The 27,812-nt window shown below is 48.6% G+C and overlaps 1 protein-coding gene across 3 annotated transcripts in view; it reads right to left on the bottom strand.

The window, feature by feature from the left end:
- PHC2 (polyhomeotic homolog 2) overlaps positions 1–27,812 on the bottom strand; it is a 78,176-nt gene that overhangs the window by 9,242 nt on the left and 41,122 nt on the right. Inside the window, exons 8-10 of one of the 3 annotated variants that reach the window (XM_036448468.2) lie at positions 19,341–19,762; positions 18,907–19,081; positions 747–949 (exon numbers count right to left, since the gene is read on the bottom strand). In XM_036448468.2, coding sequence (XP_036304361.1) covers positions 747–949; positions 18,907–19,081; positions 19,341–19,762 — 800 coding nt within the window. Of the gene's footprint in view, positions 1–746; positions 950–8,877; positions 8,902–13,137; positions 13,434–18,906; positions 19,082–19,340; positions 19,763–27,812 lie in introns of those variants that run through there. The other 2 variants (XM_036448471.2, XM_036448470.2) reach the window with 2 other exon arrangements.

The raw sequence follows: 27,812 nt of genomic DNA, 5'->3' as shown, positions 1-27,812 counted from the left end.
CTTGACAGTTGGATGTCCTTAGCAGAGGCATGAGAGGCTCCCACCACCACGGCTGCCCTCACCAGCCAGGAGCCCAGCTTCTGGCTGAGCGGTGCTCCTCCTATGGGAGCACACTAACCACCAGGGAGCAGCTCTTGTGCTAAGCGTCATAGCGACCGGTTGTTCCCCCGTTTGGTCAATTTGCAATATTAGCCTTTCATTATATAGGAGGACTGGAGACACTTGATTTTTGTACCCTTTCTGAAGTGCCCTCACTTTCATTCACTCCCTTTAGACTAGAGGCTCTGTCCCCAGCCACAACCCTGTCCTCTTCGTTTCAGTTGCATCTCAAGAATTCTCTTCTGAGCAGGTTCCTTTTGTTCTCCGGCCAGTTTTGCCATGCAGAGGTTTTGGTATTCAAACCTGAATGGGGTTTCATTTCCCAAAGTCCACCAAATATGCCCAGCTGACCTCCCTTCTAACCAAGGGGGTCACGTAGCAGAGGCTGAACACAGCTGAGTCTATGTGGAGACCTTCTACACAGGCATCTGGACAATTATTCCTAATCACCAGCCCCTGTGGACTCGGGAAGCCGCTCAATCCTAGAAAGAAAACGGTTCTGACATTCCTTTGGGGAAATTAGCAGGGAAAGAACAACTATTTCACATTTTTGGAAATTTTACATGGAAACATAAAATATTCTAACACACATCCAAATTACACTTAAAAAAATAAAGAAAAAAGAGGGGAAAAGAAGTAGTCCGTACCGGGAAAGGCTCCGCCCCCTCCTGGATCACAAACCCTTCGATAACATGCGTCAGGATTTGGGGTTTCACAATGGCCTGTGGTGGTTTATTCTCACCATTCTGGGGGGCAGTGCCGGCGATGCTGGAGGCAGAATTTCCGTTCCCTGAGGTCATGCCGGGGCTGCTGAGGTCGGTCAGTGCATGAACAATGCCCTGCCCTGTCTCTGCACAGGGAAAGTAGGGAAACACAAGCAGGGAGGTCAGAACTGGTCCAGGAGCACAGGGGCTCAACACGAGTCTGGTGGAACCAAGCCACAATGCACACCAAGCAGTCCCCTCCCTCAACCACCAATCTGATGTGGCGTCAAGGGACACACCACCAGGGTGACTCCGATCAGTTGTGCAGCAATGCAGCTAATCAGCTGGCAGTGTTTCTAGACTTCCAACTGTGTTAACAATTCAACTACGTGAAACAGACAAGAATCTTGCCTTTGAGGAGTTAAGAGCTTGGTCAATATTGATATGGACAAATAAAGTAACATTTCTCCCTCAGTTCAAGGGAGAAAATATATTCAAACTGGTAACTGAAACTGGATTGAGAAGCTGAACTAGGCAGAAGACTAGGGGTACAATAGGGTTTGGGAGAGTTAAAGTGAACCCTCTATGACATTCCCTGGAAAAGGGTTAAAGTGTCCCATGAAATGTCAGAGTACTAAATCCCAGAAGTCAATGCAACGGGAATTTGGGGAGCTGAACCCCAAGTAAACACGGTCACACAGATCTGACTGTTGAGAGCCTGGGCACTGCATGGACACACTGCTCCGCTCTCCGCCCAGGAGGCTGCGAGGCCGAGCGAGGCCTTCCGCGCCGCTTCTGTGGCCCTGAGCTCAGCCGGCCTCTCGCCACCAGACTCCTCCCCTCTGTCCCTCTGAGCCCTCCTCTCCTGGCCCCGCTGGCCTTCCTCTGAAGACCTAACAGTGCTCCACAGACAGGCGTGACGGTGCCATCCAGAACCTCACCGCACGCCGCCTCGGCTCCACTTCCCGCAGCACCTGTCAGGAGTGGTTTTAGAGGTGCCAGACTCCATCACCTCACTCTGAAACTCTAACCCCTCCTCAGAGCCCTGCCCAGTGAGCCTGAGGTTTCCTTTAACCTGGAACTTCCTAGGAAAGGGGGAAAAGGAAAGAAAAAGCTATTTTTTTTTTTTTTTTTTACTGCCACAGCCTATTGAGTATAAACCAATGTGTATTTATGTGTTATGTACTTTAAAAAACAATTTCATTAAATTTATTAGCTAAGCATGTTTGCACAAAACTTCCCATGAAGATGCTCTTATTTCATGTTAAAGGTCCAAAATCCTACCATGGAACAGGGTCTAATTATGCAGCATGGAGAAATAAAAATAAACTCATTTTGGAAAAGCTTTATAATGGCTCATTTCTTACTACCATGTTTCCCCGAAAATAAGACATCCTCCGAAAATAAGACCTACTCACAGGTTTCCTTCTGAGTGAAATATAAGGCATCTCCCCAAAAATAAGGCCCCCCTCCCTAGGCTAAACATGAGAGATTTGGTCCACTGATTCTGAAAGAAATGGAGTAACAAGAAATTCACCAGGAAATTCAGGAATTGGATTGTTATGATGATGTTCCAGAAGATGATGACATGATTGTCATTGAATAAATGAGTAAATTCTTGATACTGTAGGATTCACAGTTTGTCTGGTTTGTGTTGACAACTGTATACTATCGATAATACCATACCGTATACAGGTAATAAATTTCCTTTATTTTAACAATAAATGTGTACCGTATTCTTCTTCATGGAAAAATAAGACATCCCCTGAAAATAAGACCTAGCGCATCTTTGGGAGCAAAAATTAATATAAAACCCTGTCTTATTTTCGGGAGAAAAGGGTAGTAGCCCTAATGCTCAGATAAGCCAGGATAAATCTTTTTTGATGAAAGTACTCAGATCTGCCTAATTCAGCTCTAATAAACTTCATTGCTGAGCAGGAGTCAGCCAAGAGATGTAATTGATGGCCCTTTAAAAAAATTCTTCTTGGTTGTGAAGATTATTCATAGTGTTGGTTCTTTTTGTAGAGATAGAAACTTTCCCTCTTTTGAAATCTTTCTCACATGTAAAGGCATTTGGGAACTGGAAAAAAAAACCTTTCCTTCACAAACCATGAATACCTAGGTGGACTGAGTTAATTACACAACCAAGTTACCTTTCTCTGCTCTCAAATGTTAAATATTTAAGTCTGCATTGACATAGTAACTACATTTTTCTCTGCTTTAAAAATGTTTTCAAAATTCACTTATAGTATATATTTATTTAAAATGATGAATAGATGATAATTAGAATGCTTACTGTGTAAGTTAAAATGTTATTGTTAGATGACGGCTATTTCTTCCTCATTAGAGCCTTGCAAAAACATTCTCTGATTCCTCTCATGAACCATGGATTACAGAATCAAGATGAGAAAGTCTGGGCACCCTCTTACCAGTGCTTGCACCTGCTCTGCAATACCCCCACCCAGTGATCTCCTGGCATTTGTTTAAATCTCTCTCGTGACAAAGAAGCTCACTCTCTCTGAAGTAGTTTGTTTCCACGTTGGGCAGTTCAATTAAAAACTTCTTCCTTATAATGAGCCCAAAATCTGTTAATTTCTGCCCACTTATTATGGCTGTGTTCCTTAAGACCACACAGAACAAGGCTAATCCTGTTTGTGTAATGGGCAGGAACTCGGGCTGGGACCTGTCTTAGAAGCTGGTCTCTCTATCATCACTGAAGTGTCAGTGTCAAGTCCTCGTTGTTTTTCGAGCCTCAGTTTCACTGGCGTAAATGAAGGCCAGTAACAATACTTACCTCATGGCGTCACTGTGGCTAACTGAGGCAATGCTAGCACACTAGGAATGCCCAGTGTCATGAAGAATGTCACTCATGACCCCAGAACACTTCTCTCCTCCAGGCCAAACTCCATCTGCTCTTCCAACTGTTTCTTGTATATAAAAAGGATTCAAGTTCATCATCCTCCTAGGTCTTCTTGGCCTGTATCTTTTTAAGTCTACCCAGTCACTGCAAACATACCGGTAGTCAATGTATTGGTCTGAGAGATCAGGTTGATTTTGATTATATTAAGAGAACAGGTGGAGGGAAATTAGTGACTTCCATATTTTAGTTCATAATTCCTTTAGTTTATGAGTCCATTCTTCCCTGAATTCTGCTCTTTTCACTGCTGCTCACCACCATACAGCCTCTGATCCTTGTCACCTTTCGTGGGATCTCTTCCTCTGCTGGACTCCTCCCCTTCCCCTCATCCCTTCCCTCCTGCCTCCCAGATCTGTGCCTATTAATATACACTGTATACAACTCTTTGGAGGTCAGATTCTTTCCTCATGCCAAATACAGTGGTGAAAGATACGTTCACCAGCTCAGAGGCGAGAGAGCCAACAGACGGAGAAACCCTTTCTCCATAACATTAGGAACTATCACTCCGTTACAACTGGGACAGAGGAGCGTGTTTTATGAAGACAGGTTTGCAGACACTGCTTCTCATTCATCTGGTAGCAAATACCTCCTCGTCTGCTTTAGTAACAAAGGAGTTTGGGCTATTTCTGGAACAACAAAACACAATCTCACCCCCGCCAGGCTCAGCACACTGCGATTAATTTAATCTGCTTCCCGCTCTCCCAGACTGCTCTGCGGCCTGCTTGGGGAAAAGCAGCTTAATAGGGAAACTTGCAGAAACCTGCCCTGCTGGCCTGGAGGCCAGATAAAAGACAGAGACAAAGCAATCCTCGAGCGTTTGGATTCCGTCCTTTCTCAATTCTCTGGGTCAGTCAGAGGCTGTAAGGGATGCCTGGGATTCCCAGGGGTCTCAGATACCTTGGTACAGAGGTAGGCCCCTGAAATCTGAAAGCCCAGGAGGCGGTGGGAGGGCCGTAAGGCCGAGCCTCAGTGGTGCTGGTGCTCAGGCTGGTGCTGGGGAAGGTAGAATCTAGCCTTTAATTGGAGCTGACTGTAAGGGCCAAGTATTCAGACCAGAATGAACAGAACAGTATGGCTGGGGCAGTTGTTACATAATGTGCCTCTCAATCCTGGTCTCACTCAGGCTCTGGCAGAAACAGCCCTTAAAGGGGCGGGATAGAGTGGGAAGGACCACCATGGCCTTGCCTGTGAAAGGTTCTGCTTCGGGCTGGTCCCCTTCACCAGGCAGAGCGGTTTCTTTAGGCAGGGGCTGTATCCTGGTCACCTCTGTGTCTCTAGGGGCTAATGCAGTGTCCACTGTATGGCAGATCCTTCATGTCTGTTCAACTGGAATGTATGAAACCTATGGTTTCAACAGGTCTCTCTAGTCTCAAAACAAGCAACTTGCCAGCAGCTGAAATTTGTAAAATTATTGCCGAGGCTATAATGATTTGAGAGGAGCTAAGCTGTCCCTGCTTAAGAGTGGGCACTTCTGGGTACCTGGCTATAAAGAAACGTAAGAGATACTCCTTGGCCACTCCTTCCTGTTAAGGCAGGGAAACATTATGCCAGCTCCAGGCACGTGCAAAGGCACAATGACCTGTAGGGGGCATATAAACGTGGCCAGGCCCGCAGGACCACTGGCAGATGTCCAGAGAGGCTGAGCTCTCCTGCCCTCTGAAGACAGAGGTCATGCTGGCCCAGCTATGCAAAACCTGGACCACCTCAGAACCAGTTCTGATGTTCTTTACATGCACAGGGAAGACATCATCAGTCATTCTGGAATGCGTTTAGTGCTGTTTACTGTGGCTATTTCAGACGCCCTGGCTGCTCGTGCTATTTGCCTTGAAGACCTGACTCCAAAAGAAACGGGGAGCAAGCACAGCTTCTCCTTCCACCCCCTCAGCTGAACCAACACTTATTTCCTCCTTTCTCTAGACACGAGGAGAGAACTGCACTCAACAAGGCTTCTAACTAGCCTTGCTTGGCTACAGCAGGAGTAAGCCAGAGTTAATGGAGTTAAAGAATTCAAGGAAGCAGAGTAGGTGACACATGGGTCATTTGCCTGCAGCAAACTCTGCTGGGCAAATGGGAAAACAAGGCCACCTGTGCCACACAGAGAGTCCTCTCCTGGCCCCTTACTGGCTCAGAGGTCCTGCTCACTGTGCCCAGCCTAGCAGGCCAGACACGGCGCCTGGGGGGTGGCAGCAGGATCCCTGAAGGACTCACTGGGGGAGAGAACCTGAGTGGGGCACCTGCAAAGGGACAACGGGACACCACATCCCTGCGGAGAGCAGCTGATGCCGCAGTGCTGGTCTGAGCAGAGGGCAGAGCCACAGCACAGGAAGCCCGGGCACACGCACAGTCCTGGGAGAGGTCTGTGAGCCACCCTTCAGGATTTTAGTTCTATTGGGCCCCTAAAAAAATTAGTGTCACTCTGAGAGTGAGGGAGATAAGCTATTTCATAAGCACCAATCTGTTGGCGTTCCTTCCCCTCCCCCCTAGGGGAAGGGTAGGAAAATGAAGTGGGGGCAGTACGAGAAGAGGAAGGGAGGGTGGGAGGAGTGGGGCTCTATCCTGGGATCCTGACAGAGTCCATCAATTAAAGAGATTGATTTGGTTAACAGCCTTCTTTAAAATGCAAATACACACCTGCGGCCATTCACACCTCACTGTGAACCACTTAGATAAGCAGATAGCTTTCTTCCCAGGGTAGGGACAGGAGGTTCAGCGGGAGGTGTGGGGGTGGAGTGATCATTTTGGATCCTGGGTGCGAGATCACAGATGATTTAAGTTAGAAGGGCCTCGTACAGCATCTTCATTTTCCAGAGGAGGAAGAGTGCGCATAGTTAAGTGTGCATGTTAGAATCCAAGAGGAATAGATGCAATTTGTTTTGAAGACAGTATCTTCCACACACACAGAAGGTGGAGGGAAAATTGTAGGATCCTTCCTACCCTAGGGTCCCCTGGGTACCAGAAGGCAGAAAGAACCAAGGCCAAATGTTTGTTAGTTTTTCAATCCTGCTAAGCACCAAGCTGTCAGACATCTGAGATATCCCTGCCCTGAGGGTACACAGCAGGCTCATACACACACATGCCACCCACATTCTGCTCCTCAGAGCACCTTCCTGGCTCTGCAAACAAGAGCAGCCCGATCTGAAGTAGCAGAGGGAAGAGGGAAGTGACGCTGTGACAGGAGAATCCCTTTGGGGAACATTACTGAGCAAAGGGGTGAGCTGGCCGCAGAATGAGAGGGAGGCGGAGCCAGGTGGCCCCAGACCTGCCCTCAGTGTCACTGCACAATGACCTTGTTGAGTCTGGGTTAAGAGGACTGGAGAGCAGACATGCTTCTCGGATCTTAAGCATCTGGGCTGAGTGGCTCTGGTAAGGCATCTGTTAGGGAGGGAGGGCTCCTCCTCCTCGCTGGCAGCCATTACCATACAGCTGACTTTCACGCTGTCTCTCAGGACACAGGCGAAGAGAGCAGCCCTCCTCACTCACCCACAATCCCCAGCTGAAGTGTACATAAGCTGAATTGTAAACAGCTGAATGTTTTCCAAGCTGCCACCCCCAGCCATGAAGGAATCAATGGAGTGAACAGCCACCTTCCCCCATGCGGCTCAGGACAAGGGAGCGGGAGCCGAGGGGGATTTCCAAACAGCTGCAGGCGCTGCTTTCCAGCCAGGCGGTGCTGCAGCTCTAAGCAGATCACCCTCAGCAGCAGCATCTGCAGGACCACGGCGGGGACGTCCAACAGGGCAGGTCAGCACACAGGAATAACACTACCTCTCACTTCAAGGAGTCAGGCAGGCAGGGTTTGCAAAGAGTCCTGCCGAAACGGGGGTCCTATATACCCCACACCGAGGTGGAGGCCCCACATATTCTCATGGGCCAGTGCTCGGGCAGCCGCCATGGTTTCAAAGGAGAATGCAATCAATGGGAGAGGCATCGCCATGGCAGGAGATGGAAGAAGAGGGCACAGTGGAAAGAACACTGGACCTGGTCAGACTTGGGTTCCCAGTCTGGCTCCATCGTGGAGCACCTGTGTAGCTTCAAGCATCGGTGCCTGTTCTGAGCCTGCTCCCCCATCTATAAAAACGAGATCACTGCCTGTCTTGCAAGGTTACAGCAAATATTAGAGCGTAAGAAAAACACCTGGCTCTGACTGCATTAGAAGCTGGGCTACCTGAAAGTTAAGACTTTGGGATCACAAAGACTCTAGGCTTAAATCATATTCTGTAATCCTGGACAAGTCATTCAAGGCCTCAGTTTCCTCATCTACAGAATGCAGTATAATTTTTGTCTCATGTGGCTTCCATGAGGATTAAACTAATACAGGTACTACACAGTGGAATTGGCCATAGAAGGGTTACGTCATTGAGATCTGAGAGATTAGGAAACCAGCCTCTTGTAGCTAAAGGTAAAATCATGGGAGATGAGTTGATAACAGTTTACCCCCCCAAAAAATATATATCTAGAAATGTTTAGTAAATTCCCTCATTATTTTCAGGGTGACAAGAAAAGGCAACGATGCCTTATTTGGTTATCAGCTGTAGGTCATTTAGATAAATGGCTGCAGGATGGAGGGAGGGAGAACACTAAGCCTCAGTAGTCTCATCTATATAATGGACTGGATAATACTTACCTTGCAAAGCAATCCTCCTGATAAGTTCATTCTTGGAAAACATACCTCGCACTTCCTTCCTGTAACCATTGTCTAAGCTTTTCCTCACCCGACTTGGCTACAAATCAACTGATAGAACAGATTAATACTGATTACCGGAGTCCTGCAAATGTGGACTTAATTCATTTTTAAAGTATCTGATTCACATTAATTTTTATTAATTTAAAGTGCCATTTGCTTTAATAGTTTAGAAATGTCTTAATATAGCTGGTGTGAACTTAGACCATGTATGATGGTTTCAAATATGCCAAAGATATCACTAACTAGGGATAATTACATAGTACTTGAGACATAATAGCCATGCAACTAAAACTTTAAAAATAGCTCAAAGCAGTCACGAACTCTCACTTTCTTGCCAACAGTCTCAATACTCAGCATCGGGTCTGGTCCTCCTAATGCCCTGGAGAAGAGCTGGCATCGAAAACAAATCTTTTCTTAAGAGGAGGTATAATAACTTTTACTGTGAAGAAAATCTTCAAGAAACAGATACTTGCTTTAAAGAAAATCATAACAGCAACGGGCACTCTTTTCAACATATGGATTCCTCTTGTTTAATAGCAATCATTTATTCAGCAGATGTAGAAAGAATGTGCTCTTCTTTTGGACTTATCTAAACTAAAAAAAAAATCATCTGGAGACTCAAAAGGATAAGAAAGCACATCCTTTTCTACTAAATATAAATCATTTGGAAGGGGAAAAATATTAATTTTACCATGCTGGCTAAGATAGTCTTTCACTGAATCACAAAGCAACAATTTATTATTTAAATTAATGCTCTGTTTCTTTCTATACTTTTACTCTTCAAAACCTAACCATTTTAAATTGCATAATTATTGATTAACTATAAAACAGCCCATTTCTTGACCGTGTCAATTACATTCTACTTTTATTACTGATGGGGAAAGTGTCCAGAATCGGTAAGACTTCTGTCTGGGATAAACAAATGGTTGATTATTTTCCTATCTAGTTCCAAAATGTCAGGAAATTGAATTAAAGATGATCTGTGTCTGAATATTTTTACTTACGAAGTCAGTGATCTAATGTAGTTAATAACTCAAACTGAAATTTAAAAAGAAGTCCCTGCTTCAGATGAAACCTGCACCTATTTAAATTGTGAATAGATAGTTATTTTAAACAGGCACTCTTTTTAATTTAACAGAAAACATATTCAGCCTTTTAAACTGGGACTCACACTGTAGTTCAACCATTCCATAAAACATTGAAAACATAAATCTACGTATGTTCAGACCTCTGCCTGGAGGGGCAGCTCAGCTTTGATATCACCATCAAACAAGTTGCTAAATCACTGTGGAGTCATTTCTGTTACTGGCGCACAGGACTCACCAGAGCTGGTTGCATAAGGCAGCCAGTCCTCGCCCTGCACTTCCACGGGGGTGGAAAACACACAAGCATCTCTCCACAACCACTTCTGGGAGCTGCCTCCTGACCACAGAGAAGCATCTTCGTCTTCCAGTTGCAAAATGGCATAAAAGCAGTAAGAGAGAAACTATCATTTATGAAGACTCACTTCCCTACTCTCATCTTAGGAGACGTGTATTTTTGGAAGAGAATCTGTTAGTGGGCGGGACCAAATCTGTCTGGAGATTAAGTAGCATTGGACAGCTGGGAGAACTGGAATATAAGCTTGGACTTACTCAAGAAGAGAGGGGAAACACCCGTTGGTCAATAGCCTGTTAACACAGAACGGTATTACCAGAACTGGAACCACCAACCTTTTCCTGTGTTTTGTTTTTACTTTAACTTTGTTTTGGCTTGCTGCTCCATGCTATCTGTAAGTGAAGGACTTTCAGAGGAAGTGGGTGAACTTTATTCAGCAAATGGTTACCGAATGACTAGCATGAGGTCCACAGACCAAAGAAGGGAAAAGGCTCAGAGGAAGAGTCTGAGGCAGGCATATATTCACAAAAGGAAAAAGATTAAAAAAGAAAATTCATGAACTCTTGATTCTGAGACAGTAACTGGTTTTTGTTTTTCTTAAATAAGAAGCCCCAGGGAGGGGGCAAGCTGTGTGAAGCATACAAGACCAGAGGCCAGAACAAGTCCGTTTTATAAGATGACTTATCTATTTATTCCTCTTCTCTTAGTCTGTTCTCTCTTCCTCTGAAAAATCAGAACCAAGGATCCCAAGTATCCGAGACAGGAAATGAGTAAGGCAGGAAAAAGGATGTGGTCTGAAAAAGAGTGGATTCTGGGGCTGAGCCAGAGCAAGTAACAGGCACAGGGTCATGGATGGGGAAGGGGTTTTGGTGGCAGGAAGAGAAGTCTCGGGGTCAACTGGCTCAGACGAGAAAGCCAGGGACAGAGGAGGTATGTCTGGAGAAGCATTATAAACATCTTCCTAAGAAGTTACCCACCACTGAGATGCAGAGGAAAAGTGGCTGAAGAGATCCTTAGCCAGGAGAGTCATTCCTGGGACAGAAAGAAGAGTGGAGTTGCCTTTTCTCCTTACTTTAAAGAAAGTGGAATAATATATATTGCACTTAACACAGTAAATTAGAAATTAAGCCAGGGCCTGGAAGAGAAGTAGAAAGGGCAGGTAGGTGAATATATCATGAATTACCAATGTTCATAGCATCTATGTGCCACATATAAGTAAAACAACAGCTTAAAACAAGAAAAATAAAGAAGGGAGCAGAGACCAGGAGAGACGGCTCACAAAAATGCAGTTGGATGCCCTGGCCACCTTGGCCTGGTAGCTCAGTTGTCGATGGCTCAGTTGGCAAGAGCTTCATTCCTACACCAAAAGGTGGCGGGTTCGATTTCCCCTCAGGGAATGTGCTGGGCTGCAAGTTCGATGCGCCTCTCTCAAATTCAATGAAAACATATCCTCAAGTGAGGATAAAAAAATAAAAAAAAAGCTATCGGATAACTGAGAAACCAACTCAAGAGAAAAGTGGACTAAGAAACTGCCTACTTTCTCAAGACTAAGGCTGAGAAAAAGTATTTTGGGTGGGCTGAGAGACAGAGATCACGTGACGAAGAGTGCCTGGAAAGGGCAGGGCAGGTGCCAAAAGTGCACCACGACCCATCTGCTGGACCCTCCGTGAAACAAGCCAGCCCTTGTGAATGAGCCAAACCAGAAAATCTGGTTCCCGCCTCACAGGGACTGGAACTCGGGTACAGAAACAGTGGAAAGCAAGTTTATCAGCTGATTCAAAAGTGTGGCTATTTCCAAATACAGATCCAGATGTCGGCGCTGTGTGGAGAAATCACTTTTATACTTTCCTCAGTGCCTAGCAAGTGCTTCCTTTGTAAGAAGCAGCCCGACAGAGGTCTGTGAAACTTAACTGAATGAAACCAAAACTAATTAAGAAACTTGTGCGGGCAGGTTTCTTAAGACTCAAGATAGAATCTCTTGCCCTACAACCAATACAGTAAGGCACTTTCTATTCTAGAGTCAAATGACATAAAGCCCTACATCCCTTATGACTTACACCTGAGCCTTAATCAATGGCCACTGCCACGTGTCTGCTTCCCTGTGTTGGTATAAATGATGGGGAGGGGGCAGAAATAAAGGAGTAAGCAGGCATTGCCTTGCCTCATTAGCCGGTAGTATTCAGACACCCCTAAAATCCTGGCAGTTCCAACATTTGGGTTGACTCAGAAGGGGAAGAAAAATCCCAGGTGAATGATAATTGGATTACTCAGTTATGCTCCAGAGCCAAATGGCTGGAAAAGGCCAGGACAGCAGGGTAGACACAGCTAAAGTGACTATTTTCTAAATCAAAATCAAGACACACAGGCTGATAAGACAATAGATGGAATATTTTACATTGGAGCTGTCCTAGAAAAATCGAGGGCATATGGCGGATTTAGGTCGGTGGCTTAGTTCACGACAAGGATCCTCTGGGCCCAATATGCTAATAGGAGGGGATTAAAAACCAAGGATGGGAGATGTGGAAGGAGAAAGCTGTCACCGGTAAAGCAGGGAAAAGAAAGTGCGTCTGAAGACAGCACTGGAAGCAGGTAAACATTCTAAGTAGGGAGCAGGAAGGAAAGGAAAGTTGGTCAGAACTGAAAGCATTGTCAGTCGTGTCAGTGAAACCTGTCCAGGTATCAGGCGGGCGGGGAGGGACAGGGGGCCCAGACAGATAGAAGTTCAGGTTGAAGCTTCACATTCGTTTGCAACCTGACCTTGGGCTCATCATCCCCTCTCTGGGCACTTCCATTTAAACAGTGAATTTCACAAACCCGACGTAAAGGATCCTCGATATTAGCTGGTACACCACCGTTTGGTATGAGGAGAGAAAATGCTCTTCTAAAAAGGGAAGAGAGGAGCAGACCGGCACGGCACGGCACAGCGTGTCCCTTTCCATCCAATTACAAACTGAACCGGACTGAAAACAAAACTCTCCGGCGAAGCCTCAGGCCTCCAAGCAGAAGTCCCCATCGATGGAGCAGGCAGCCTGGCCCCTTAAAAGGGACGTCCACCCCGGCGACTCGCCGTCGGGAGGGCGGGGGCGCGGGGGCCCGGGGCGGGACGGGGACGGGGACACACGGAAGCGTTTGGCGGCAGAGGCCTCCGCGGGAGCGCGGGGCGGGAGGGACCCCGAGGAGGGGCGGCGGAGCGGGGCACCGTCGGGCGCCGGGAGGGAGAGCCGCGGCTGGCACGGCCTGGCAGCCGAGCAGGCCCGGGCCGGGAGTGGCCCCGAAGGGCGGCGCCCGGTTTGGAGCGCGAGGTGCGCGGGCCGCGGACGCCCCCGGCGAGCACCCCTCCCCCGCGCGGCACTGACCTGTCCGGGGCCCGGCTGGGCCTGGCCGGGCGGGGCCTACGCAGCCCCTCGGCCGGGCGCCGCCTGGCGCGGAGTCCCGGGCCCGGGCGGGCCGCCTCCTGTCCGCCGGGAGCCTCCGAGCCGCGGCCCGGGGCTGCCGCGGCGCATCCGACCGCACCGGCCGGGCCGGCGACAACAAAGGGCGGCGGGGGCGCGAGGCCGGGGCGGGGGCGCGGGCAACGGCCGGATGGCGCGCGCGCGGCGGGCGCTCGAGGGCTGCGGCCGCCGTGGAGACAATGCGGCGCGTCCCGGCCGGGCTCCCGCGGCCGCCTCCGCCGGGGGCGGGGGAAGGCGCGGGGCGGGGCCTGGGCCGCGCGGGGCGGGGCGGGGCCTGCGGGGGGCGGGGCGCCGGCGCGGAAGCCGGGCCGCCCGCTTCCTTTGTGCGGCCGCCGGGCCCCGCCTCCTGCCCTCCGGGAGGCGCGGCGAGGCCCGCGGCGGTTAGGGACCTTAGAGACGGGGCTTCGACGCCGGGACGTGCCCTCGCCGCCTCCGGAGTCCCCGCGGCGCGGTGCGGGGCCTCCGCCTGGGCCAATAAGATGCGATAATAATAACGGGGAGTCATTGCCCGCTCGGTGTGTGTCAGCTCCGCGTGCGCGCACTCCGCGTGTTCGCAACAGCCCCCCGAGGAGCCATTATCCTCCCCCGGGAGCTGAGGATCAGAGAGGTTAAGTAATGATCGAATTGACCCGGCTTACACCTCCATAAAAGGGAAGAATGCCGACTCTTCAGGCTCACTGTGAAGGTTAACTGAGGACATTTATACAAAGTGCCAGCAGTGCCTGCCTGGCATACAGTTGGAGCCTAATAAATGTTACTTTTCTTTCCTAAACCACACTGCTTTAAATGGGATTGTCCTGGTGAAGTACATTCAGTCAGGAGATATGCTGGGAGTTGTGGGGGATACAAAAGCGAGTCACAAGTTCACTCCCCCCACTCCCAGCTTTGTGCAGAGTAGACAACACGAATCTCCCCAGGATTGCTCTCTCACTGTTCCCAACATTTTCCCATTTTCTTGACTCTTTTTTTTTTTTTTCATTCATATTCTCTCTCTTTTCCTATTAGGTCTCCCTCATCCCTTTGTCTTTGTTTCCACGTTTTACATTTATGTTTCTTGATTGTTTACTTCACTCCCTTTCTTTTCCCTATTCCCTTTCCCCTCTACTATCTTTCAAACTTCCAGAGCCTTATTTCATTAATGTTCACATTTCTGCCTTTGCATTTCTTAGACTTATATTTTGTTTTTGTTTTTTTGTTTTTTTAAAAATATATTTTATTGATTTTGTTCAGAGAGGAAGGGAGAGAGAGAGAGAGTTAGAAACATCGATGAGAGAGAGTCATCGATCAGCTGCCTCTTGCACACCCCCTACTGGGGATATGCCCGCAACCAAGGTACATGCCCTTGACGGGAATCGAACCCGGGACCTTTCAGTCCCCAAGCCGACGCTCTATCCATTGAGCCAAACCGGTCTCGGCTATATTTTGTTTTATAAAAGAAAGTAACATAGGATCAAATACACAACTTCTCTCTATTCTCCAAACATGCCCACGCGTTCCCACTCCCTACCTCTACTACCACGACTCTCCTGGAGTGCCCTTTCCCCAACTCTGCATGTCCAGGTCCTACCTATCCTTCAAGGTCAAGACTCAAGAACAGTGGTCAACAAACTCTGTAAGGGACCAGACAGTAAATATTTTAGACTTTACAGGACATATGGTTTCTGCTGCAGCTCCTCAGCTCTGCTGTTGTAGCAGGAAAGCAACCATAGGTAACATGTCCATGAATACAGGTGGCTGTGCTCCAATAAAACTTTATTTATGAACACTGAAATTTGGATTTTGTATAATTTTCATGTATCATGAAGACTATTCTTTTTATTCTTAAACATCTTAAAATGTTAAACCAGCAATAACTTGGGGGCTGTACAAAAACCAGTGATGTTCTGGATCGGAGTGGCTCAGTTGGTTGAGCATCGTCAAAGGTTCCCAGAAACATACCCAGGTTGTGGGTTCAATCCCTGATCAGGGCTGTACAGAAAGCAACCAATTGATCTCTCTTTCTCTCTCTCTCCCTCTCTCCCACTAACCCACCTTTCACTCTAAAAATCAATGGGAAAATATCCTCAGGTAAACACACACACACACACACACACACACACACACACACACAAAACACAAAAAAACCACAAAAAACCTCAAGCTGGCGCTGTGATGGATTTGGCCCTTGGGATATAGTTTGCTAACCTCTGCTCTAGAACAATGCCACTTCTCTGCAGTCTAGCCTGATAATCTATACTTGGTAGTAACTTTTCCCTCTTATTGAATTTACCTGTAATACTTCTATAGCATTTATCACATTTTAGTTTTTATTGTATATGTTTTCCCCCTGTGCACTTAACATCTTTCCCAGCAGAACTCTAGCTCTTTGAAGGTAGGGTACAGATCTTTTTACTCTATGTATTACCTCCCATCCCACAGTGCTTTGCATAGAGCAGGCATTCAAATACAGGATGGTTATACAGTTAAGTACTAGGTGGCTGACCATTGTTTCCACTGTGTAAAGCTTATTTCTCTCATTAGATAGACCTTCTGGGTCAGGATGCCTGTTATGTGTATACTAGAGGCCTGGTGCACAAAATTCATGCATGGGGGGTGGAATCCCTCAGCCCAGCCTGCACCCTCCAATCCGGGACCCCTCGGGGGATGTACCACTGCTGGTTATTGGATTGAGTCTAAACTGGCAGTCGGATATCCCTCTCAAAATCTGGGACTGCTGGCTCTAACCGCTCACCTGCCTGCCTGATCGCCCCTAACCTCTCTGCCAGCCTTCCCGATAGCCCCTAACCACTTCTGCCTCAGCCCTGCCACTGTGGTTTTGTCTGTAAGACGTCTGCTCTATCTAGTCTAATTAGCATACTACCCTTTTATTAGTATAGATTATCTTGATTAGATTACAGAAAGAGATTTTTGAGAGCTTTGTAAACAAGATGGAGAAAAGTAGGCAAATGTCAGTTCATTTAGGGATTGTTGGGTAACAAATACTTGAACAAAGAATGTTGATTATCACCATCTTATAGACAGGGCATGTATCCTCAGTTGGGTCCTATTCAACATTTCTATCCGCAAATTGGTTAAAGACAAAGAAAACATGCTATATAATTTATAGATGGCAAAGTTAACAGAGGCATTATGTAATGATTAACAACATTCAGATATGAAACATTTCTGTCCCACCACATATTCTTTCTGTGCCTCAGTTTTCTTATCTTTAAAATGAGGATGATAGCCCTAATTGGTTTGGCTCAGTGGATAGAGCAACGGCCTACGGACTCAAGGGTCCCAGGTTTGATTTCGGTCAAGAGCATGTACCTTGGTTGCAGGTCCCAGTAAGGGGATGTGCAGGAGGCACCTGATTGATGTTTCTCTCTCATGGATGTTTCTAACTCTCTCTTCCTCTCCCTTCCTCTCTGTAAAAAAATCAAAACATTTTTTTAAATGAGGATGATAAAAGTTGCTTCAGAGGGTTACTGTCAGGATTAAATGAGGAAATACATGTAAACCCTGACAGAGAGAGCTCAGTGAATGTTAGCTATTAACTATTACCGTTTTCTTACTGGGCTGGAACTCTGGGCTATATTCACAAGATATTTAACATGTCATTAACTATACATTGGCTCAAAAGAGAAATTGTATGAGGTTGAGACTGGGGAGACCTGGAATGAAAGCAGTCCATGTAAAAAGAAACCTCAAACACAAAAGCAGACCCAACCCTCTGGAATTCAGGTGACACAGTGCTCTGTGACCCAACAGTATCGTTTCCCTTGGTGCAATCTCCTGATGAAGGAAGGAAGGGTGTAGCCAGAGCCATGGTGCTTTCATAGCTATGGGACCTGAAGCCTCTTCAAGACTTTCGTTTTCTCCTCTAAATAATGGGGGCCATAATATTTCTTTCCTGGCCTTATTATCATGGGTAAAGGAAAACTTGGAACAGCACTTGGCACATAGTAGGTGTTCAACAAGTTTCAATTTCTCCTGACCATACCATGCAGATCTGGAAAACAGTCCTGCCTGCCCCCTGAAGGGCTAATACAGCAAGGTCCATGTCCCAACCTACTGATTTGTGGCTTTTTATCTTTGGAATTAAGGTGCTTAATTTTGTGGATCACATTTTAAGAGAATTATTGAAAAGGTGCAAAGTGCCTAGACAAGAATAACCAGAACGGTGGGAATAAGAGGTCTTGACATTGTAAAAAAAAGTCTCAGTCTTTAGAATAGATATTCTCCCCGCCCCGTCTCTCTCTCTCTTAATCTGCAACAGAGGATATTTTTTTCCATTGCTTTTCAGAGAGAGTGGAAAAGAGGGAGGGAGGGGGAGAGACAGAGGAGAGAGAAGCATTGATGTGAGAGACATGAATTGGTTGCCACATGCACCCTGACCCCAGGGTCGTACCCTTGACTGGGAATTGAACCCATGACCTTTTGGTGCTTAGACTGACACTTAAACCAGTGAGCAACACCGGCCAGGGCTGATTCTCTCTCTTTTTTCATTTTTTAAAATTGATTAAGGTATTACATGTGTCCATATTTTTCTTTAATGGGAGGGAGAGGAAAGAGACATGATAACAGTCTACAAACACTGTAGGAGATGGACCCTGTTATAATTCATAACAGTCAAAACCACTAGTAGAAGTTCCAGGGGAGAAGATTGGGGCTTAATTTGAAGAGTGACTTCCTGATCATTAGAGCAATTCCACAATGGAACGACTGCTTTTCAAAATGATGAACCCTTATCTTGCAAGTGACAAGAGAACAATGAACTCCTTCCTGTCCTTTAATTTTTCTAATGTTCTCTCTCCATATTCATTTGCGTTCCTTTTCCTTGATCCATTCATTATAGGACATTTATTACCCCCACCCCTACTTTGTCCTCAAGTGCTATTCTTCTCATTTCTCCTTCTTCAGTTTCCAAACCTTTTGTTGGCTCTCCCACCCTGATCCCAACACACAGTCCAATGACTGGAACTGCCTCCCTGAGTTGCAGGCAGCAAATGGCTCAGAAAGTCACTGAAATCGGGGCCAAGATTGCCGTGCACACTGGCAGGCAGGGAAGGAAAGCAAATGGATTGCTGCAAAGGCAGAACTACTGCTGTGACTCTCCCGTCAGGGTAGGGGGATCCAGCAGAATCTCCTGAAACCCAGGCCATGGGCAAGCCCACTTGTCGCTGGGCACTCACAGGAAGACAGATGGGGTCCCAGCCGAGCACTGTTCTTTCAAAGATGCTCTCCACGAGCCGAACTCACTCTGAATCCTTTTCCAGCTCCCCCCGGCAGTCATTTCCCTCATCTTTGAGCTACCCAGCCATCTTCTCATATTTCCAATTTCAAGAACTCCTCTCCTGCCAAATGAATCAGGGAACGGAGACAACTGGATACCTGAACTCCCCAGCTAGCATACGGATGTGTAAACACATCTGACAGCAATGGCATGCAGGCCTGAGTCTGCATCTAGAATTTTCAACTCTCTTCCCCAGCCTTTTATCTTATACCTTCTTAGACCCCGTTTCTTTATACCTGGTTCATCTTCTCTTCCCTCCATTTTCACCTGCCCAGCTTCCTCGTTGCTTTTTATGTTTCTCCTTCCATTCTAGTTGCCCAAGTACAATATGCTAGCTAGGGGATGGCAAAGAAGGCCAACTCTCTCCCCTCCCCCAAGGGCCCCAGTACACTTCATACCGTGAGCTGGGATCTGCTGGATGTTAGGGCTCTTGGGTACAGGCAGGCCCCCGGGCATGGCAGTGACAATGGCTTGCTGATGCAGTGATGGGCCTGATGGGCGGGACCGAGCCTCAGGCACACTCTTCTCCCCAGGGACCACTTCCTTCCAGTCCTCTGGGGTGCACTGCTGGGGCTGTGAAGACACAGGACAGGGAGGATCTTCTCATGAACTGCCTTTACATTCCGGACACTGCCCTGCTCCGTGGAGCTTGGGTAGAGGACAAGGACATTCCATGTAGCCAGCCCCACATCAGAGAGAGGCCCCCTTCTTTCGTGGAATATCCAGAGGACTTCACCACTCAGCCACCTGGAAGCACACCCCACTGGGGGCTGTGGGATTACCTGAGCGGTGGCCCCCATTTGTTCTTGGAGCCTGGGGTCGTCTTACTCACCACGGGTGACGCAGGCTGCAGTTGTAAGATGACAGCCGAGGCATGCTGGAACCTGCGCTGAGGGGTGTGGCACAGGCCCTCAGGATACCCATTGTGAGGCCCAACATCGGGCGCGGGAGGGTGGCAATGCTGAGTGCTGCCAGGCTTGTATAGGCTGGCAGTGGGACACTGGAGCGGCAGGGTGGATGTAACTGGGCCTAGAGGCATGGCATGGGATTCGGGGCTGGGCTGCAGGGCCAAACTCGGAGGGATGGAGGCAAGCTGGGGGTGGGACTGGGCTTGGAGTGCGGGCCGGGATTGCTGGGGCTGCTGCTGCTGTGCTGGCTGCTGCTGCTGCTGCTGCTGCTGGATCACAAACTGGGGCTGCAGGTGCTTTGAAGGCGGCTGGGAGAGGAGCTGGTGTGGCTGCAGTTGAGCGTAGGCTGAAGGGGAAAAACCAGGGAGGGGGTGTGGCTTGACCTCGTCCTCTGCCAAGCCCCCAAATGGACCCCCGCCTATGCCCACAGAAAGGCGGCTTCTCAAACGCAGTGTGGATTGCTCTCACCTTTCACCTATAGCCTGACTTGGTCACAGCCCAGTCTTTTCTGTTTTCTTCCTTTCCTCCTGTGCTGCAACACTGGGCCCGTGGCTTTCCCTCAAAGCCCAATGCCAAACTCACCTCCTTGGGAAGCTCTCCTTGACATTCCAGCTGGGTTCTCTAGTGTTCCATGTTCTCTCTCTCTCCTCCAGGCCCTTCGCTTGCTTTTTTCCATGCCTCCCATTGCCCACCCCAGCTCTGTCTGGCTCGTTCTTATTCACCCTCTGCTCGGCCCAGGCTGGCCTCCTCCAGGAAGCACCAGCTGTGCACAGTGGTCCTCAGACTGTGGCAGGAGGCAGACCGGGGCCGGGCTACCAGGACCTGCTGTTACACGCCATGGGACCTTGGGCTATGTGTGCAGCCCCTCTAGGCCTCAGCTTCCTTGTCTAAAAATTAGAAATATAGTTCCCACCCTGAAAGTTGTAAGGATGAAATAGGAAACAAAAAAACTGTGCAAATAAAGTGAGAGAAAATGACACGATGTGCACAGCCAGCGGCTGGCACCCAGTCCTGTTCAAGCATTTCTAGCTATAATTAAAACCATTATTTCAGGCCTGGATTCTCAAACGATCTTGGGCTTACCTCTATCAAAATCAGCAGTACTACAGTGACCTACACTTGTTCTTAGCTCTCTTTCCTTGCAGATCATGAACCCTGTGGCATCAAAACTGTCAGGTAGCTCTCTATCCAAAACCTCGTGCCTGACAGTAGATAAGTGTCAAGTAAACTTATTGTCATTGGCTGCCATTTGCTGCTGGCCTCTCTCCCTGCATTTTAACCAGGCTGACCTTTTGAGGTGAGGATTTTTAGTATTCCCTTCCGGGTCTAGCTCATGTCTTGTATACAGTAGCGTTTCAGGAAATTCGACTGAAATCCAGGTCAGGAACAAGAGGCATTCAGGAAAAGCAAAGTGGTCCCTGGTGACGGACTGTGGTAGGCAGAGAGATGGGGAACAGGGATGGCCCACAGGCTACGGTCTGGATGTCAGTCAGTGATGAAAGAGGGGAACTCCAATGGCGATGAGGTTTTGAGAGAAATGTATTGGGTTTGAGGTGATGGTGGAATGGCCAAATGAAAACTGCCAGCAGGCATTTGGTGATTTATAAGTTGCCCCTGACCCTAACCAAAGCTTTGTCTCCTAATTCCACACTGAATACCTCAAAACTTAACAACCAGGCAAAAAATGTTAATCGGGCAAACTTCACAATCAGGAATTTTTAAGACAATTGCTGATAACAACCTGAGATGTTATAGCTGCCACGCCAGTCCTGTTAGGCTCCAGCAGCGGAACAGACCTGCAGAAGAATGCTTATCCTCCCTGAAAATTCAAGTAAAACCTTTTCCCTTATTACAAAATCAGGAATTCCAGGTTTAGGAACAGAGCTACTCCAGGGGCTGCCCATCTGACGTGAGAGCCAGAGATGGTGCAGGTCAGAGGAGCTGAGAGGATCAGTGGCACGTCCCACTGCTCGCTGGCTGTGTGGCCTGAGAGGGTCCCTTTCCTTCTCTGGGCTTCAGTTTCATCTGTGAAACATGAGGTTTGGGCGAGGTGACCATACAAGTCTCTTCCTGTTTTACAATGTGAGTGGCTACCACAGGAAAATAGTTTAAAGTTCAGGACTTGTAAGATGAAAACAAAAGGAGGTTAGAGAGAAGGAAGGTTCTGGAACTACAGAGCATAAGTAGTATAATGAGGGAATTAGGGACAATACATTGTTCACCAAATTGGGAAAGGCGACTGTTGGCCTCCTGGCCCTCCATCCCTAGGCCTCCAGTCCTACCCTACTCTCTCCCCCACCCTTCGCTGCTCCTGAAAACCCAAAGGCAATTGTTTTAGAACAAATAATGCTAGTGCATGCCACGGCTGTAAACAAAGCTCCTGGAGGCTTAGATAAGTTCATAGGTCAAAGACCCCAATGCATTTTGGGTAGAGTATACATCCTTCTGAGGTTAATAAGAAACAAATACCATGCATTAACTGCAGCACTGTCCTGGGTAAATGCCCTTTTATATTAAGTATTGCAGTAACCTAATGGGTCTCTGTGATTCAGTTTCTTCTCCTGTAGCCCACCTTACAGATGACTGCAAATGACCCTTCCTGGTGCACAGATCTGATCCCTGATCCGAAGCCACCGGGGACTCTCCTTTGTCTGCAGCCATCTAAAGCGTCTGACATTCAGATGGACAGCCCCTGGAGTGACTCTGTTCCCAAACCTGAATTCCTGATTTTGTAATAAGGGAAAAGGTTTTACTTGAATTTTCAGGGAGGATAAGCATTCTTCTGCAGGTCTGTCCTGCTGTTGGAGCTTAACAGGACTGGCGTGGCAGCTATAACATCGCCGGTGCTTATCAGCAACACAAATCACTTTCCACAACACAAACCAACCTTTCAATTCTTCTTTCTTTGATCCAAGCTCACTGTCCCTCTCTACGGAGTTTATGTCTTGTCTCACACTGTCTAGAGCGCCACAGATCAAATCTAGGTCACCCTGCAGCCAGCAGGACTCTCCCCTCCCTCCCAGCTGTTCCGGGACTCTGATTTGCACTGTCCTAGGGATAGCCCTTTATGAAATCGATGCACAGAAATCTCTCTGGACCTTCCTTCTTATATTTTCCCTAAGGTCCAATAGTTTCATTTTATTCCAGCACCCATTTTGGCTCCACCCTCCAATGCTAGAAAATTCATCTCTTAAGGATCAAAGGGTTGGTTCCGTGGGACCTCAGCCACAGCTTCGGAAGGCTTCACCAGCCCTTTCTGCTGGGGAGCAGGGGAGGGGCAGCCTGGTGTCTGCAGGAACTAGGGCCCCACTAAAAGGAAACTCAGGGAACGGTCTGGTGCTCTAACCTTGAACAGCCTCCTTAGAATCTAAAGAGGCCGATTGCAGTTCCCAAATGGCTGTGTTAGCAATGGGGATTAAGGTCCTCCAGGCAGGAGGGCTGGCTGTGAGGGATTACTGACACGCCCCCTCACGGCATCCACTGTCAATTTATCAGTAATGGATCTCTATTGATGTCAAGGATGCAGGACACAGCTCACTTTCCCGAAATGCTCGCACTCGTCCCAAAGTCTACAAGTACAGGTGCTGTAAGCATCCCAGCCAAGAACTGGTTAGAGTTTGGAGCTACGGGAATATTATGTGGGGAGGGAACTTGTGAGATAGGAATGGCATAACTTTTTACCACCTGCTACTGTTCACGGTTTAGAAAGTTAATGAAGAGATGCTTTCAGCCATTCAGTCACCCCACAACATTACTAAGCACCCCCTGCAGGCCCAGTACTATGTTTGGTGCTGACTACAATATGGACCCTAGAATACGGTAGCTAACACTTCAGTGAAAGGACAGCTGGCAAACAGCTTTCCCAGCGGAACTTGGTCAATGTTATGATAGGAGATAAGGACCGAATGCCGAGGACACAGAGAAGGGGGTTTGGCTTGGGAAGGGGAGCAGAGAAGATGTCCCAGAAGAAAAGAGTGTTAGCACCCTCAAGAGTTAGGAAGATGACGAAAGGAACAGTATGTGGGAAGTGCTGAGGGTATAAAATGCAGGGTGCGTTCAGGAACCTGCGGGGCATCCTGTACCGTGGAACTCAGGGTGTCTCTGGGAGAACAGCCAGAGAGGAGGCAGTTTTAGGTGTAAGTGATGCTGGCCCCCTCAGGAGGCCGCTCAGCTCCAAAGACGTCTCAGGCCTCAGGGTATAACTGAGATTGAGGTCAGCTCTAGAGGTCAGAGTCTGATGCACACAGACAAGGAAGCTCCTTTTGGGCAAACGGAAAGCAACAGCCACATGAGTGTTCCGGGGTGCAGGTCCTCGGAGCTGAGGGCTGGGGGAATCTGAGGGGGGTGCGGAGTGGAGGGAGTTTCCCTGTAAGAGGAAACCGGGTTATAAAAACAGGGCTGCCAACTGCAGGGGCTCTCTGCCTTGGTGCACCCATGCTTTCATGTCCGCAGGCCTGCTCTGCAGCGGCTGGCAAAGCCACCCAAACCCTCTGTGAGAGGGATTCCTGATCAGGCAGCTTGGAGCATTAAAATGAAACTACGCACCCCTGGCAGAAGGACAGGTAGTACAGACTAAGTAGCTAAAGGCATGGGTTTTAGAGTCAGATCTGCTTGGAGTCTTGCTGTCTTAGACAAACTGCGTAACCTCTCAAACTGCGTAACCAACAGAAGCATGTTGGCTTCTGTTCCGTAAATGGTGACATATACTACATAGGGAAGTTAGAGTCACATGGAATATTATGTTTAAACCACAAAGAAGTTTACGGTCTTCATGTATACCTAGGAGATGCTCAATAAGTGGTGGCTGTTTGTATGTTGCTTTGAACGCCTCACAGCATTTTTCCATTGGCTGAGTATCATGTATTCTTATAAGAAGCCTCAGGCAAATGGGCGGTATTCCCATTTTACAGGCTGAAGCGGAGAGTGGTTTCCAAATGACTTCCCAGTGCAGAGGGTTAGGGGGAAACCTACTGCATCCGACAGAGGAGGCCCAGTGCCTGCAGGTAACACACGCTCAGAAAGCACTGCCGGGCGAGGGAATGGTGCAGGCCGGGAAGCACACAGGCCTTGGCGGCTTGTGGGAGCCTGCTGAGGTAGTCAGAGGAAATCTTGGAGGGATGGACAATGACAGGGGAGTGTTACGCCAGAAGGTGGGAGGTAAAATAGACCTAAAGGGGTGGGAGTGGGGAAGAAGACCTGTGTGAGGAAGCCATAGCAATGAGAGTGATGCAATGAGCAATGGGGGAGCATCTGGAAGGGACCCCAGAGCAGAGTTAGTCTACAGGAAACCTTTAGGGGCTATTTATTGAGTCTCTCCTATAGTAGAGAATTGCAACTGACAAAGCAGGAACTAAAGACACCCTGCGGCAGTGTTTCTGCGGAAGACGATTCTAGCAGCTGTGAACAGGACATCCTGGCAACCAGTTAAGCCTCCGTGAGCTTACTCTTTGGTGGTCACTTTGCAGGCCACTCATCCATCTTTACAGCCTGTGGTAAATACAATCATCTTTGTTTTGTAAACGAAGTGATGTTTACAGACATTAAGCAACTTGATGATGGTCATAAAGTTAGTGATGAAGCTTGGGTCCGAAACCAGGTCTCAGTCCAAAGCCTGTGCTTTTGCCATTTATAACACCCTCCCCACTGGTGAGGAAACATTAAGTCAAAATAAGCCTGAGATGGTGAGCCTGGTGCAGGGGAAAACCTCACGGCAGTGGTCAGGCTGGGAGAGGGGATCCCTCCGTAGAGGAAGACTTCTGGTTGTTTGTTTACGAATTCTTCAAGTGTTAAACATGTGAAATCAGGCAGGGAGGTATCCAGTGGGAATATCCTATCTCTGGCTGGCAGCCTCTGGGAGCGAGGATGGGGGCAGGGATGGATGCATACTGGGAAGTCATCTGTGGACAGTTGGTAGATTTTTGAAACGTAGGAACAGACAAGCTCCTCTGGGGGCTAAGTGTTGGAATAAAACACAAGGGCGTCAGGGGGAAAGGAGCTCACGGCAGCAGGCAGGCAAAGGGGAGGAGGAGCAGGTCCCACCTCCATGAACAGATGGTCCGGGGCACACAGGGCCTCTCTGGGTGTAGGCACTGCCCGGTGCCAACGGAGATAATCCTCCTTCTGTTCAGTTCCTGAAACCTGCTCATTTGTCAAGGTGCAACTCACATTTCCACCAGCCCTATTGGAATTCAAACCTGTTCAGCTCTGTGACTCCCATATGGCTAGCATTATGCTTGGCACATAATAGATGCTAAACGAAAACTTGCTGGGCTGAACTGAACAATTAAAGAGGAAAAAAAACACACAAACTATTTGGGGATGACAGGTAGTTATTCTTTCTAAGCCACATCTTCTTAATTTGTGAGATGAAACAATCCTTGTTAGGATTAAATGAGATATATAGAAAAGGTATTTAGTACAGGGTCTGGAATTGAATTGTTCACTATTGTTCATGAACCGGAATTACTATTCTTAGCTGGTAGCATCCATAGAAATAATACTGTACACAACAGGAGCCTGGGTGAGGAAAGCCAGGAAAGAAGGATGCTCAACAGTTCCAGGGGCGTCTGTGCACCACAGCGCGCGCGCGCTCTCTCTCTCATCTATGCTGAGGGATGCTTTTGAATAAAATATAAAATCCCACTGATACCCTGTGGATGGCCCCCAATATAAGGAGATTCTTAGTAACCCAAACTTGGTCCTACAGCGGATAGTTGAAATGACCTTCATGGCTACTTGCATGATTCTAACATCAAAATGGTTAGGAATTTTGATGCTAAGCCAGCTAACAGGCCCGCCTGCACGTTTCATTTTTACTGGATTCTCTAAGTAAAGGTGTGTCTAACCCCAGTTTGGCAGCTGCTTGGGAGGGAGATATGGAACGCCAGATTCCTGGAATCAGCAAGCACCCCACTGTCCAGCCTGCTACAGACAGACATCCCTGCAGACACAAAACCCTCTCTGTGGTACACAAAGCTGCCATGTGCAGTCCTTCCCCAGAGAGCGTTCTCTCCTCCTGAGACCTGAGGAGGGACGGGGAGGCAGAACAAAAACGGGCATCTGCGGCGCGATCCTGTGAAAAGGGCGCAGGGTTTTCAATGAACCGCGCGTTCCCTTTTGTCGCAGTGTCTCCCTCTCTCCGCACCTTAGGGCCAGACTGCGCCCAGGGCCTCGAGTGTCTCCACTGGAACGAGGACTCCAGGAGCCCAGCCTCTCATAGGGTGCTGGGCCCAGCTCCCTGGGACTGGGCCTCCCTGGAAACCAGGCCCGGGCCCCTGCCGCCTGCCCCTCTCAGGCCTGGTCAGCACTGAGAAGCCCAACCTCTCAGGCTCTGCTCCCCGCCCCTCGCTCCCCTCCCCCACTCCTTTCCAAAGGCTTAAGGGACCTTTTCTATTTGCAGAGCCCAAAGAAGCCGGTTGCCAAGGTGACAGGAGCAGGAACAGCGGGGAGCCTGCCATGGGGGAGGGGCTATGCCCCCAAACAGCTGTCAGTGGGAGCAGTCCCAGCTGGGACCAGCGCCTTTGCCTGCTCCGGGAGGAAACAGCCCCGGGAGGTCCCATTCCCCTCTGCTCTGCTCCCTGCGAGGCCCCTCCACCGCCTGCCGCAAGTCTCCACTGGTTCCTTTCCCTGGGGGCAGCCAGCCAGCCAGCCAGCTCAAAAATGCTCCAATAACAAACAAAAAACCGCTCTGTGCTCCCCCACCCCCCCATTGGCATGCACGCATGCTCTGATCGTTCCGCTCGCAGTGGGCTGACTGGGCAGGAGGCCAGCAGTTACCTCCGCCTGGGGGACTGCGGAGCCCGGGGCAGGTGCGGCTCCGGCTGCCCCTCCACCCCACCCCGCCCCCACCGGGCATCAGATCACAGGGTTAGTTCAGTCCTTTTGTTTGTTTGTTTGTCCCAGGGGCCTGAGAGGATCTGCAGCATCCTGAACTGCCGCTGTCATCCCTTTGGGAGGTGGGGTGGGGGAGTGGAACCCCAGGGTCTACAGAGGGGAAGGGCTGGGAGGAGAAAGGAAGAATAGGAGGGGGCAGTGGGAGGCAGAAACAATGCGAAGCCTACTGGTTTGTGTGTCTGGGGGAAAGGTCTTTGTGGTCCGAGGCTCCCAGCTGCTCCATAGAGAGTTCTGTGGAAGCACTGGGCCTGCACTGCAGAGAGCCACATATTGTCACACCTGGGCTCTGGCCCTCAGCCTGCGGCTCACCTGCACTCACCCTGACCGGGCTTGAGAGAAGAGAGCCCTCCTTTAGACTCTGTAAACCCTAGAACAGTCTCAGAACCGCCGGCTCTTTGAGCTTCAAGTCAGAAACAAGAAAGGCCTAGAAAGCCCCAAACCACTGTCAGAAAGGAGAGGCAAACATGGCTGTATGACTGAGATCCAGGATCTGACTCGGCCGG

This window comes from Pipistrellus kuhlii, unplaced genomic scaffold, assembly GCF_014108245.1.
Source record: "Pipistrellus kuhlii isolate mPipKuh1 unplaced genomic scaffold, mPipKuh1.p scaffold_m20_p_2, whole genome shotgun sequence".
NCBI classification, from domain to species: domain Eukaryota; kingdom Metazoa; phylum Chordata; class Mammalia; order Chiroptera; family Vespertilionidae; genus Pipistrellus; species Pipistrellus kuhlii.
Note: the sequence above shows the minus strand (reverse complement) of the source record. Positions and strands in the feature narration are given on the sequence as shown.